A 15,668-nucleotide genomic window follows, 5' to 3' on the forward strand; every position below is an offset into this window, starting at 1 on the left:
ATTAAGAAGTCAGTATCAAATGCTTATGTGGCATTTCTGATCCTTTGTAAGTGATGGAGGACCCCATTCTCCATATTCTTCATAGATTAGTATCTGTTATTGAGATGGCAGCTGATGGGACCTAATCCACCTGTCAGTGTACATACAACTTGCACTGATGTACGTGACTGCAAAAATGATGGGGCCTTAGGAGGTTACCACATTGTCTGAGAGTTTATTTGTATGCCCAGTAGGAATTTGGATTGCAGAGTTTTAAATTGATTTCAGAAAGGATTTTTTAATACCATTTTTATCTTTGGCATTATTAAAATACCTAAAAATATTTTACTGACTGAAAAGCTGTTAAATATTTTAATTTTATTTTACTGTGCTTCTAAAGTCAATATGCTTTTTCTTAATACATAGTCTTGTCCCTAGATAGTTAATTCCTCTGTTAAACTATAGAACAACAGTGTGGGCATTAGTTACACCTTCCAGATTGGCTTGCTGGGGTGTTAATTTTCTCCCTTAATTTTCAAGAGATTATGTGATGATTTTAACTTCTTCTTTCTCATACCAGTATTTACAGTAACGTTGTCAGAATGTAGGTGACACTATTCTGCCACATCACCTGGGAGGCATGGTGTCACAGTAGCTCAATATCTATCTGAAACTATGTAATTGAACTTCTCTTTATTACCACAGTTAAGATTTCATGCCTCAGAATGTATACTTCATGCAAAATTCAGATTCAATGGATGCTGTACTTGAAAAATCTATTTTCTGAAAGCAGAGGTGCTTTTATTCTGGTTCTCCTAAAGCATTTAGATATTTGAAAACAGACAACCTTTTTAAACTCATAAACAGTCTTGAAAATACTAAAAGCAGATACCAACATACAGGCTCCTGTCAGCTTTGTCAAGAGGATCATGATGTGATGTGGAATGAACTGTCTTTTTTTCAAAAAGGAGCACAAAAAGCTGCTGATTTAGAAGTGAGTTTGTTTCTTAAATTGTGTTTAAGTAAAGAAACATACTGGTTTTTTTCTGAAGTGCTTTACAGGCCATACAAGAGGAATTCCTTGCAAAATTCCATTATAAAAACATCTACCAAAAGCAGAAAAGGAAAACATCAGCTCTTTTTTTTCTTCTTCGTTCTCTCTCCCCCTTAAATCAGTGACAAGTTACAAGTTTGCTAGCACTAACAGAAACTGTATTCCATGATCTAGGGATTGTGTTAATTAATGTGGCTCTCATCTGTTGGAGGTGTCGCTCTTCATTAGCCTGTATTTTACACACTGCCGTGCTTCATTTTTGGAATGAGGTGGTGAGGGGATAACCTAGCCAGCCATCCTTGTTTGATCTCTGTGATACATACGCAATGCAGAATGCCTCAGCTCTCTTGGTTCCCTGCCCTGTCCTGCTAATCCCAGCTGAGCTCATTATGGTGTAGCCTTGCTGCTACTCCTGGAGCCAGAGCTGTCCAAGCTAATTACTGGTAGCAGCAGAGCTGCCTGTTAAGGGTCTGGTGTGGATCTGCTAACATGGTCCTTGGTAGTGACCTGCAAAAAGCACGAGGGAGTTGCTCTCTTTCTTGCTGTGCACAGCCTGTCCTTTGGGTTTAGTGCTGATCCCTTCACACAGCTCTTTCAGCTGTAGTAAGTGTAAAACTTGGTGAAGGAAACTCTTACTTTAGAAAACATACAGTTTGCTGCTTTGATCTCATAATTCATAGGCTATTACACTCAGCCAGGCAAAGTAAAAAAATGTCCTTTTATACTAGACAAAAGGAAGTTAGTATGGTATAATTAGCCCTTTGCTGTGATTTAACACTTTCTGTAAGTGACTATGATTTTTTGTTTTAATTTGAGGATCAAGACATCATAGAAAGTTTTATTCAGACTTTGTTTTTGTCAGCATTAAAAAAAAATGTGCTTTCCCAATGGATCACAATGTAAGCCCATTTTGTGGCAATACCATGAAGGCTGCTATCACAGAATTTCAACTGCAGCAAATTGTTTTGTTCTATGTAAGTCCTTGTGTTGACCATAATCTCCATTGGTGTATTATAGGCAATGTTGCCAGTAGCTGTGTTACATGGGGTATTCTTATATCTGCCAGTTAAAATTGTGTGCCTGTTCTTGTCACTTCATTGTCACATTTTTTTGCTGTTTTGAAGCTATAACAACAAATTATCATATGCAATTGTTTTGTGGCTTTTAATTTTTTTATTTTTATGTAGGAAAGAACACTTTCTTGCCATGTATATAATTGCATACCTGTACGTGTAATTCCCCTTCCATCACTAGAGGACACATTCACCACAGGCAATAGTACCTCAAGAACAATTACATAAGCCTCTTTTTTCACACAAAGACATGCTTATATATTGTGCACACCCTGACGGTTGGTACAGTTGGGCTGCTTTTATGGAGTTCCTGTGCAGTCACATTTATGGGAACACCCTTATTTCTTATATGTTGCAGATCATTGACCTTGACTAGACTTGGTGAGGTGTCATGAGCAGAGAGTTGAGCTCTTCAAGAGAGAGGATTTATAAGACAAAATGGATTCATAAAAGTCTGCATAGTAAGGATTTAGTAAGAAACCAGTGCAGCATTGTGTTCATTAAGGTGAACTCTTTTTGTGGATTTAGGTGCTGTTTGTTCCTTATGGGCAATGTCACTCACTGTTAGTTGAAGTGAGGAAGAAATGAATGCAAAATTTCTCGAACAATGGCAGTCTTTAATTTGTTGAAGGAAGTTATCATTTCAGGATTTCAGCTCATTTTCTTAAGAAAGGCTATACTAAATTTATTGTACTTTTTAGATATGTGGATATAGCTTCCTTATATTTCTTCTATTGTTTTTTAAATTCTGTGGATAAAGGACATAATCTATGGAGTTGTACCAGTTACTTATATGTGTACTGTTATAGGCAGTGTAAGTAAATCAGGTTAGCCCATAGCTTTTGCACTTAGTTGGATAGAACCTACTGATTGTTATCTTAAGTTGGTGTAGAACATACATAAACCAAAACCAATGCACCATTGCTTAAAGAAGAGTGTCTGTGTAGGGATTTTATTTTCGTTTAAGTAGCTCTAACTTTGAATAAGTAAAATTTCTCTCTGACTAAACCAAAGAGTGAGTGTTGCTTGTTTATGCATTTAATCTTCAAGAATGACTTTCTCTCCCATCCTCTGAGGGATAGAGCACTGATGTAAAATGTCTTTAATATTCACATCCATTAATCATGATTTTAGCCCTCCACTGGACCTGCTCCAGGGGCTCCATGACTTCCTTCTAGTTAGGAACCCAGAAATGGACACAGGAATCCACCAAGGCTGAGTAGAGAGGCAGGATCACCTTCCTCAACCTGTTGGCAATGCTCTTCCTTAAGTGCCACCAGGACGCATTGCTGGCTCATGGACAGCTTGCTGACCTGAAGGACTCACAGGTCACACCCCACAGAACTGCTTCACTGCACATCCAATTGTTCTGCTACCTGATTGCAAGCTGGCTAATTTAAATCATTTTGGCATTTCCGTATCAAAAGCTAGTTAGCTGGAGCATAGGGATACCCCTGTCCCTTTGGCCTTCATGTACAGACTTTGGAAACATATAGATGACTGTATATAAACTGTTGTGGAATCTTTACAATTTTACATCTTTCATTTTGTATTATTTTTAGGCGGCCTTGTAATAGATACCAGCAATCCTCAATTATTTGACAACGAACATTCTTCAACATTAAACATGATTACATAAATTATCATTTTCACAGCTAGCTGGAAATTTGTTGTCTGTATGAGTGTTATGTGGCTGTACATGTCATCCATTATAGGAAGTGTGCTCTGGTCTTCAAAGCATGTGGAATCACTACAAGCTCAGTCATATCCTTGCCCTGCTGTAGCAGCTGTTTAATAAATGTTTCTGATAAGCTTTCCTTTTTTAGGAAAGCAAGACCTCATGGTTTCTGCTTTCCTTATTCCTGTGGAGTAAAAGCACCTGTTGTGTACCTGGTGTAGTGGTATGTGACCAACTAGTTGACAGGAGCGTATCTTAGTATCGGCAGCACCATGTGATGCCTCTTGTCTTTTCTAGCTCTCAGAATGGGTATGATGGAGAAAAGCTGAATTAAGTGTGGTAGAATGCTAGCAGTAAAAAACACAAACATAGGCTGTATTAGTTCCTTTGCTTCTTGAATGTGTGTTACCTCCCCGGTTCTTGAACTAGAGAACCTGCTGAAAAATGCGGTTTTGATAATCTTGACCGCCTCAGGCAATAGGAGATGCCTGGTCATCAAAGACTTTTATTTTTAAACCTCCGTTGTTTTGTGAAACATCGAAATATCACAGCAATTTTTTCTGTGTTTCGCTCAATAGGTAGCATGTAGCAGATTAATTTGTAACAAAGTGCATTCACACTACATCACTGTTAAAAAGTGTCACCAGCAGCATATAGCCCTTCTGACTTGTGTGTTTTCTTTGTAAAGTAATCTTTCTGGTTATCAGTTTTAGGAGTGCTGGGACAGAGCAGACCTCTTACTGATAATAATTACTTTAATCTGATAGGTCAGGGCTCTTGGTTACTTTTTTCTGCAGTTAATAATTCTGTAGTTCAAAGGCATATATAGTTAAAATGATGATGTGTGTGTGTTTGCTTAGGTTGGGATAGATAAAAATCTGAAATACCAGCTTTCATTCTACTGAAAGCCATTCCAGGCTAAATTCTGCAGCTAATCTTGTGGCTCTTCTGAGGGTTTTGACAAAGTGCATGCTTACTGACTGAACTGAGTATTGCTCAGTGAAAATGACAGTCAGGTTCAAGTGTGAGAACGGGAAATACTGCACTGCAAATAAATTAAAATATAAGAAATCAGCAGCATTTGGTGTAATAGAGTTTAGTTTCTATAAGATATTTTAAAGAACCAAAGTTAGAACTGTAAATGTCACATGAATTCATGTAGGGGATTTTATATAGTGAACAAAATAGCCCTTTTTTTGAAGAGAATTAGCTTTTTTCTAGCAAGCTTCCAGTTACATTTTCACCAAGCACTGTGTCAACTGTTTTTCAGTGAGAGGGTTCCATCAAGGATAATGAGATTGATGCTTTTTAATTGTTAAGCTAGTCTCTAGAACATTTCTTACCTGTGTCTGCCAGATCTTGTAATTTCCTGCATCCTAGCTAACAGACAAATTTGAGGACTTAGTGTGGTTTTTTATATCAGACGTGTTTGTGTTTTTCCTTTGTTCCTTCATATTTAATCAGACATGTCTTGTCTTGAACTTTGGTGCCTTCTCATATATGATGGAATTGTATCATATTAAAAACAAGAGTCATGCTGCTAAACATTTTTTTCATAATATAGGAGCAGATAAATGCAGAATTAAAGTTGCATTAATGATAAAATTTGGCCTTTGTCAGTTACAAAAATAGCAGAGAGATGGTGGAGAAACTTAAGGACTCCATGTTAGCTTCCCTTTGTATTTTTGCTTGCACAGAGCTATTGCTTGCCTTGCTGTTGGATCAGAGTGATTTCTGTAGATTTTTGGTTTAGAAATGAATTGTCGTACAGGTGGTGAGCATACTGCCTGCAGAAGAACTGTCTTTTTCTTATCCCTCTGTCTGGCCTTGGCAAAAGGTCTTCAGCATTTTGATGGAAAGGTCTGATTTATTAGTCTTACAGTTATGCATGCATGTATAAAAACAAAGAACTACTAAGTATGTCATATTAAACTGTACAGAATGTTCATAGAAGAAGCCTGTGAACCTACAGTCAGTAATAACAAAGCACACTGATTGCTGCTAATGTGTCTGGTTGCTGTTTTAAGAGAATAAGGAGTGAGTAATAAAAACAAGTTTCTCTACAGTACCTTCTGTGAAGTTCTGGGATTTCTGGTAAAGGTAGCACTGCTTGATACATTCTGGAAAGATCAATTTAACATAAAGTGCTAATTTTCCACTTGCCTTTGCATGGCACTGATTTTGGAAGGGACGTCATAAATTTTCATGATTCCATGTATCTCAGCTTTGATAATACCATATGGAACTTCAACAACTGAATTTTGAAAAAATGTAGAAACACTTATTTCAGAGAGTGCTGAATAATATAAATAATAAATTATTTTATAATTTTAAAATATTATTTTGTATTTTATAATATAAAAAATACTTTACAATGAAAGTTATTAAACATTGTTTATGAATTCTTGCTTTATCTCTTGAATTCTTTCCTAAAGTGTACTGTTTTCTCATTCTAGAAAGTCAAATGTGGTGCTTAGCAAACTGTTATTATGACTCAGCATGATTTTTGTGATAAACTACTTAGTCCTTTTTTGTTGTATTAGGCAGTATATGCATGTACATGCAAAAGTTTAACCAATCTTAATGTGTTTGGATCTTTTTCTAATTTCTAAGGAATTCAGAATGTATTTTCTAAGAATTATTGTTGTACTTGCTTTTTTCCAAACACAATCATGTGAGTATAAACATGGAAGCATCAAAATTAACCTAAAACTCAAATGCTTCAGTGGAAGAAATAAAATAAGAAATTTATTTTTATCCTTACTTTGCACTATTGGAAACTAGCTCCATACTAACAGCAGGCTGTTGGCAAGAGACTTTAGTGTATTTGTCATAAGAGGTTTATAAAGGTTAGAAGGACTGATAAAACAACAAAATTCTCTTGATATTCATATGATGCGTTATATACCCTCTTCTCTGAGTTGTATTGATGGCAGTGGCATACCCCAGTCTTGGTCCTTGAGATTGAATCTGTTTTGAGCTAATGACAGGTACAAACACTGTTTTTGATGCTGTTCTGATGGTCTTATTTTAAAGGAATGGAAACCTTCAAGTTAAAATAATAAACATAATTCACACAGTGTAGCTTTTATATTTTTGTTAAACTCTTCTTGATAAATAAGCTGGATTTTGTACTTCAGTAAAACAAATTAAAGATTGCTAAATGGTAGATAAAAATTTAGGCATGGGTTTCTACCACCCTTTTGCAAACTAAAGGTTATGCTGCATGTTGAAACTATCTTAGTCACTAGTGCTTCTTTGACTTTGGAGTGACGGATGACTTGAAATGTATCTCAAAAAGCACTCTTGACAACTATGACACTATTCACTATTTTGTTATGTGAACAGACATTGGACTGTTGAGGGGGAAGTTGCTTTTATCCTTTTTTTGCTCCTGAATGTGGGTTGTAAATCTGGGAGACTTTACTTAGCAACAACAGATATCTCTTCCTGCAATTTTCATCCATCCTACAAGCAACTGAATTGGGAAACAAAAATGATAAAGACATATATCTGGGAAGTGGATGCACAAGTAAGATAGATAGCTTAGACTCTATGTAGTCAAATACTTCATCTCCTTGGTTAATTAAGACTATACATTTCTTAGTGTAAACTGTAAGTTTGCAATATTTTTCCTGTAAAGGAATTCCTGTAAATCATTCTGGCTAGTGTGAATGATCACAGAGTGGGAGTAATGCTAGTACTTTTTGCTTTACTCTTACCTTGGTAGTGTTATCCTCAGACATATGTAAAGCTCTTTGCTCTCTCACAGTCTATATCAAACACCTACTCCCAGGTTTGCTCACATTTTCCAGGGCTGTCATAAATATACAGACCCATGAAAGGAGCATATTTTGCCCTTACTGCAGGGAAATGTACTTAAATCATAATGCTGTAGGAAGAATCATTTGCTGTGACAAATTTCTGTCAGAGTAGTATTTCACTTGTAAAAGTTGGGTGAAGTGTCTCTACCTGTCTTGGTTCTACTGACTTGAAGTAATTTCAGAGTAGTAGAAAATTAAAATGAGTTTTTCATTATGACATATAAGACCACTTTTGACAGCCTCTTCCTATACTTTCTATATGGGTTTTTACAGAAGTATGTGTAATGTGCATGTGTGTTCTACTCTAGTTTTACAGAGCAGAGTTTTTACCCTTCTTAAAATTTGAAGACTAAAGAAGAGAAAGTGCAGTTCAGCTTTGCTTACCTAGATATTTCTCTGTTGATGTATTGTCCGTCTTCTCAAGCACCTTTTTGTTCTGAGGGGAAGAAAGCAGAGCTGCTTCTGCTGTTTTATTTTTCTTGCAAGAATTATTAGGCTATTTAACTTAAGCTTTGGATAAGAAAAAAAATTCTTTGACAGTAAGACACTATGTTGACCCGGTGTCTTTAGAACTTATTTTTTTGTTACTGTAATAAGCAATGCTGCTGTCCTTTTTTAAGGACTGTGATAACGAGCATGCAAAGCTTGGTTAGCAGTCTTTTTCTCTCTGATTTTTTTCTTCATTTGGCTTTCCTGTCTTCCATGACTCTGGAGAAAATGGTTGAAAAGGCAATAGTTAACCTCATGGACTCAGAGGAAGTCTTCCCTGACTGCAGCAGCTCTTGGACTAGCCCCCTGATATCTGTCCATACCAGCAACAATATGCATTAGGAGATTGTGGTTGGTTGTGCTTATTTCTCCAAAGAGTCATCCTGCTGCAGTCTTTACAACATGTAATCCTTGGGAAGGAGTCGGTTTCCTCAGTGGGTTATTCCATCTTAAGTATTCAGCTCTATTAGAAATTAGATTCTCTGCATGGTTTTATTTTCCAGATAAAATTCCCTGGGACAAATGGGAAAAATGTCTTAGTGTTTGTTTGGATGTTTATTTTAGACTGCCATGAGCCTCCTCTCTTAATTCCTTTTATCTGTATGCAGGGGAGTGTAGAAGTCTCCTGCTTGTCTTACCTGCGAATGCTGAAAGCTGCTGATGAGCAATGGCTGACTTATGGGATGTGCATTACTCAGGAGGCAGTTGTTTGCTAGAGGACTAACTAGAGTCTTCTGGCAATGGGTTAACCCAGGGTCAGCAACTCTGGAGGGAAAGAGCCCTTTAAACTCATAAGTGCAGAGAGAAAGTTTATGCTATAGTTCAGGCTGTCTTTCTAAATTACCTTTTCTTTAATGCATTGAGGCCCAAGTGTGCATGTGTACATGTACCTTAGATTTGGAGCTGTGTGAGGGCTCCTGATGGTATCTTTAGAACTGCTGACAATTAAAAATGATGAGTACTAGGATATTTTGTTCTAGCAAGAGGGTGTATTTTGCAGAAGCCCTGCTTATATGCAGATGGTGGGAGCATTACTCCTAATAACTTGAAAAGTAAGCAACTGTTACAAAGAATTTCTTGCTGATGCCTAGCTATAATTTAAAAGAAATTGAAAGTAATTATTTTAGCATAACTGATTCTATAGCACTGTTTTAAATACGCTACCTCTTCCTATATTCAAAATGGGTGAATATTTAAAAAAAAAACAAAAAAAGGAGGAGTAATCAAAAGTATTATATTGTGAAAAATAGAGCCCAGACTATTGTATTGTACTGAAAACAGCAGACTCTGTAACTGTGGGTCAAGATGATTGCATATTCAAAAAAGCATGCAATACCACCATAAACTATTATCTGCGTAGATTTGATCTCTCTTGATTTCTGAATATCCTCATTTTAATACTGCCAGGTGAGACTGTGGCAATCATAGATGGAGGACAAAAATGAAGCATTTGTACATAAAGGAGGATGCTGCGTACTTTCCTGCTCTTGATGGTGCATTTTCTATATGTGTTACAAGTAAGAAAGAGTGACATTTTTCATGTAATTAATTGTAGTAAACAAAGGACTTTGAGGTTGCTCTCAGGATATAAAGTCACGATTAGAATTCTGATCTGCCATATTAGAAGATCCTGATAGTCTTCTAGGAAATGCCAGTAAACTCCTGCTAATTTAGGAAGCTGATTCCTCTCAAATCAAGGATTCAGTGTATCTTCCTTGGAGCTGGAAGTTATTCTCTGACAACCTAGTCTAGAGTACTTAGGATTGCTGCTGCCCTGTTTCTTGTCAACAAAGCAATCTTTAAAACTACTTTGGAGTAGATTACATTGTCAAAAGGTCAGCTTGTTTTAGAAGCAGAAAAGAAAAATGCTTATTGTTGACAAAGACTTACTGAAGAAATACGCTAAAATCTACCCGATATACTTAAAAGCAGAATAACCTCTTTTTGCAGAAGACTCAAGGCCATTAAGCAGTTTCAGGTGTGCATAAAACTGAAAAGCAGTACAGTAGTTTCTAGGCTTTGTATGGTTTTAAGTCACTTTTCCCCCATCTGATGGGCTATCATTTAAACTTGGCAACACTGCTAGAAAGTATAACACGTGAGTATAAATAAGAGCAAGACATTTCTTCTGGAAGAAGTAATAAATTCTGGAGCTTTTCAGTCTGCTAGTTTTTATTACTCTTTCAACTACATTGCAAAACAAGTTGTTTTGGTTTTTTTTTTTCCTATCTTTTTAAAAGCTGAGAAGTCTGTGTGGGAGCTGAATAGTTATTTCAAAAACCATTTTCAATTCATCTATTAGACAGATATAGGATTAATGTAGTCCTAAAATTAGAAATTGCAGTCATGTATGTCACTCATAATTACATAACCCTCATTACTGGCAAATTTGGTATGTTTTACTGCAAATTTTCAGGATACATTTTCCAGTTATACAGTCTCCTTTAGGACTCCCTGAACCTTAAATATAAACTAATCAGACTGTAAAGACTCCCACAATTCAATCAGAAAAGAGTTGCTTGACATGGTTTGAAAATATTTTATATCGTTTCAGTTTAAAAAACAACTCATAGTGATAAAAATAAACCTAGGAAAAACTGCATCTAGGTACAGGCCAAGTGATAATTGCAATTTCAACATTGCAAGCTTTTAGAAATGGCTTACTGTGTTAGCATTACCATTGTAGATTTGAGTTTAGACTTACAGAAACTTTTTGAAAATTGAACTCGGTGGTTACTTATATTCTTTTGTTCTGAATTGCTGATATGTCTTCCTTGTAATGAATCTCCTTTGCTCAAAATCATTTATGTATGTGTTTTTTGTATAAATATACAGAGACAATTCTGAACAGTTTTTGTATTACTATGAAAACCCATTCAAGTTAGTTAAGTATTATTTCTATTTTTTCCATCAATTTATTAATGGATAAAAGCTTATTTACGGAATTCTGGCTTTCAACACCCTGCAAGGTTTCAACTAATCCCTTTATCAATAAAAAAGATTGTGTAAGTTGTCAAAATAGTTCACAGTATTTGATAAACACTTGTGCAAGGTTTGTATCTGATATTTCTCTGTTATTTTAAAACACATCCCAGGAACTTCCATTTTTAAAAGCTGAGTTAAAAAATAGAATGCGTACACAACAGAAATGTGACAAAGACAATAAAATGAAGTAGTAGTCTTTGATTTTGTCGAGACAAAGTGTTAAAATGTGAATTTATGAGCTGGAAGTGATCAGTTAATACTTACACTTATTTGCTTTGTCTTTTCTCTTGATCTGCATATTTTCATTGTATCCAAATGCCATCATTCATTTTGAATTTTAGGTCAAAGGTTTAGCTTCTCTGAGTCTACAGAGCAAACTTTTTTCTGTAGAAAAGTTTTTTGTTTTTCTTTTGTGATAACCACAGATTTTTTTTGAGTTCTACATTGCTGTATGTATTTCAATTTAGAACTTGACTGTTTTTGTGATGTTGTATGTGGTTTGCTTAGCAACACTTGAGTACCTAGAACTAGCATACTCTTCCATTTCTATGGGGGTTTCATCTTTAAATAAACTTTAGTTTCTAGTTCTTTGTCATGTATTGCAAAATGCTTTGGAGTTTGAGGGGTTTTAATATTGCTTAGTAGACATAATTTTGAGATTGTGTTTCTGAGATGCTGACATAAATAACACAAATACAACCATACAGTTATAGAATTTTAAAGTTTCAATTTTAAAAAGACAGATAATTGGTTCTCCTAAAAAAACCACAGATTTATAAATTTCATATGCTGTATGTATTTCCTTGCCCAAGCAGAAAGATGTATAGTGTGAAGAAGAGAACTAGAACGCACTCTGCTTGTCAGCTGATACGTTTTCATTAGGGGACTTCTGAAAGGGTAAACTGAAAGCATCCTCCATGTTTCATGTTACTGCTTGCCAAAGCAGACAGTTGCCTGCAAATTTTTGTAGGTTTATGCTTCTCCTGCAGTTCCTTAATACACTCATTGCTGAATTTCCCTCTTGGGAAAGAAAGTTGTGCTCAAATATTAATGCCACTTAATATTATAATTGGAAGTAGGAATTGTTCTGAACCTAATCTTTAATATAAACTTAAAATTTTTTTCACTTCATTTAGTGACTACTGGATTTATTAGAAGAAAAAATTATTTGATATCCAGTTTAAAGTATACTTTTTTTCTTTTTTAAATCAAGCTTGTAGTTACAGTAATTGTAAAATGTGAAATCCATGGAAAATCCTAGGAGAAGAAGATTTGTATAAACACAGCTAAATGGATATTAACGTAAGGCATTTCTTGCCTAGTCTTGAAACATCGTGAACTTTCAGTGTTTCTGCTGTCAAAAGATAGAGAAGACAAAAACTAATATTCACAGCTTTAGTTTCCATTTCCATGCCTGCAGTATGCAATCAGCTTAGGAACATTTCAGACAGAAACTAGTTTCCCACTGTTGAAATCAAAAGATTCTATCTCTCAGTCTCAGTTTGTGTCTTGGATGGTTTCAGATGACCTAAACATGGTGCCCTTTGCTCAGCACCTGCTAAATCAAACACAATGGTCAGAGAAATTCCCTTTTCAGTTAGGACCTAAACCTGACACATTTCTTCTTTTCATTGTTTGATGTGTTCATTGAAAATGAATGATGCAAAAACCAGTGCAGTTAATCCACTGAGCATATGCTTAAGATAATAACAGCAAATATTAGCTTAATCTGCTAAAATAGTTTTAGAAGCTCTTGTTCATAATATCTGAAATTTGACTCTGCTCTGACTCTGAGTCATTCTGCTGACTCTACAGTTCCAGGAAGATAAAGTCTTCATCACCACATGCAGAACTTGGTTTTGATTCTTTAAGTTGCAGGATTGCAGAGGCAATTACTTTAACCCTCAGTAAATGAGGGAAGCATCTCATATGGGGCTGGATCACAGGTGCTTTTAGATACCTAATCTGCTTTGTAAAAGAGTTGTATGTGAATAGTTTAAAAGTCTGTTGGGGCAGGCATGGTTTGTCAAGTGGAATCCCACTTTTGGGTAAAAAAAACACACTGAGATATTTATCTTCAGAGTCACTTGAATTGTTTTTTGGAGAGGGAGGGAGAATTTCAGAAAAATAGTTCAATTCTTAGCTATTAAGTTGGCGTGTCTGTTTGAGACACTGAGGGAGATAATGCTGTAAATGAAAAACTGAAAAGCACATATTTCCCCCCCACCTCTGCTTTTTGCCACTGTGTTCTTCCAGGATGAGTAATTTCTTTCACTGTTGAATTATATGTCGGCAGTTTTCTGTGGCTTCTTCAGTTGCTATGAATTCCTTGACATTCCTTCTTTCTTTGAAAGTTCTTACTTGAGCCTTCTGTAATGCTTCTTTCAAGTGATCTTGCTCACTTTTTCTTGAGGAATGTACCAATTATAGAGCCTCTGCAAAGAGCTGTGTTCTTCGAGAAGACCACTGTACAAAAAGTACAGGCTATGGTGCTTTTATGATTAGAGAACTGGACTAGATATGTATGTCTTGTTATAATGCATATACAGTGGTTTTTTTTCTTTTTACAAGTGCTAGCTAGAATAGTTTAAAGGTTTTATTGTGTTGTTTTTCAGATTTAAAAAAGTGTGAGCAGAAATCAGTATAGTATCTGTTTCCATGTCACTTAAACACTTAGAAATCTGCTTAGTGCAAACATGTTTGCCTTGAGCAGCCTAATATTTGCATTCAAAATTTTAAAAGTTAGTGAACAGAATATTAGCAGGCTTCAGATATTAGAAATAATAAAAGAAACCAACTAAATGACTAATTAGGATGGGAGGTTATAGGATAGGATAGGATGACAGTAATTGCTTGAAAAAGGCAGGCTAAATCTGTTTTACCTTCTCAAGATCAAGAATATTAATCTCAGAATGTGGGTAGCAGTCCCCCCAGTGGCATGCAGCTTATTCAGTTTGGTGTAGTGTGACATGTAGGATTTTCTACATATTGGACATTTTATTCTGTCAGCCACAAAGAGCACAACTCTAGAGAAAGAACTTACCAGAGGAATTGAGTCTCTGAAATGAGACCATGAGTGAGATATGAGACCTGCTTTCTAACTGATGTGATAATATCCTCTTGCACCAAGAATGGTCCTGCAATAAAGGAATTCTTTTCAGGATAGAAGGAAGCAGGTTTTGATGGTCAGAAGTTTTGTTTCATCCTGTCATCATAAAACATATGGTTAACCTCTGGCCATTGTGATGCCCCTTTGCTACACTTAATCTATTTACATGTGTCTTTCTTGGAGGAGCCTAAAGCAAGACACAGCCACACATGCCATCTCAGAAATGCTGAGTAGAATCAATTCTGTAGGTTGATTACTGACTCCTGCCTATACAGCTAGCATGTAGTTATTCTTCACCACAAAGTTATGTCACTGCTAATGTTTGTCATAGTGGTTCAAAGCATAGATTTTTTTTTTTTTTGTGAAGCTGCTTTTGATCCAGTTTGTCATTTAGCATGTCCTCTTTCAAAGGTTTTCTAAGGGACTTGGCCTTAAGTGTACTTCATGAAGTTCCTATCAGCCATTTTTTTTCTTCCTATGAAATCTTAGTGAGCAGTGGTCCAGCCCTCTACTGACCTCTCAGTTGCTTCCTTCAGTGTTATATAATTTATGAACATTCTATGAGGTACTCAGCATATCTTTGAGGTTGTTAGTAAAGCCAGTAAACAGTATTGGCTCTATAATGGATCCCTGAGGAAAGCTTATAATTGCTAGCTTCCAGTTGTACTCCATATGACAGGTCATCACCTCTTCAACCTAACAATTCAGCCAATTTTACAGACACCTTATCTAATTTTCAATTCAGATCTCAAATCTTTGGCAATAAGGAGATGAGAGACCATCTCAAATAACTTGGCAAATTCAAGATATACACCTGCTCTGCCTTTATTCTTCCAGGCAGTCATCTCTTACAGATGAAGTGAGGTTGGTAAAGCAAGATTTTTCCATGGTAAATGTGTGCTAGTGTTTTCAGTCACCTTGTCTATTAGGTGACTGGACATTATTTCCGGGATGATTTGCTCTGTGACTTTGCTAGGGAAAGAAGGAAGGCCTTCATTGGGTTTATGTAACTTTTTTGTTTGTTTGTTTTAATTTAAATAATATCAGAAGAGAGTGGACCAAATCAATTGGCCTAGGAATACTCACTTTCCAGAAAGGAAACCAATAAAATGAAAATGAAGAAACTAGTTAAAAAGTCTTCAACCCTTTAACACTACAGCAAGCAGTAAAGAAACAGTTGTTGGAGACTGTTAAGAAATATACTGTAGCTGAAACCCACCTGAAACATGTGCTACAATTTGAAAAAGATAAAATAAAATAGTTCCAAACCCTAAAGAGTCTTAAGGAGCTCTCTCTAGAGACTGCAGAAGTTTTTATGGCTCTTACATGGAAAAGGTCAGCATTTAAAAATTAAGGTTGCACTGCTGAGAAACAGGTAGGACCAGTAAACAGAGACAGGACAAATCAGGTGGGAAGTTGAAAAGCCTAAAAAGGCTCTTGAAGAGTGGTTTTCAAAGCTTAAGCTATTACAGTAAAA

General features: G+C 35.9%; 1 protein-coding gene across 1 annotated transcript in view; it reads left to right on the plus strand.

Annotated features, from left to right (window-relative positions):
• Nucleotides 1–15,668, plus strand: part of CNTLN (centlein) — a gene marked incomplete at both ends in the record, with an annotated part of 182,794 nt that overhangs the window by 89,097 nt on the left and 78,029 nt on the right. The window contains 3 exon segments of the mRNA XM_084224713.1: nucleotides 847–934; nucleotides 936–968; nucleotides 972–973. Coding sequence (XP_084080839.1) covers nucleotides 847–934; nucleotides 936–968; nucleotides 972–973 — 123 coding nt within the window.

This window comes from Fringilla coelebs (genome assembly GCF_963513975.1).
Source record: "Fringilla coelebs genome assembly, chromosome: Z".
NCBI classification, from domain to species: domain Eukaryota; kingdom Metazoa; phylum Chordata; class Aves; order Passeriformes; family Fringillidae; genus Fringilla; species Fringilla coelebs.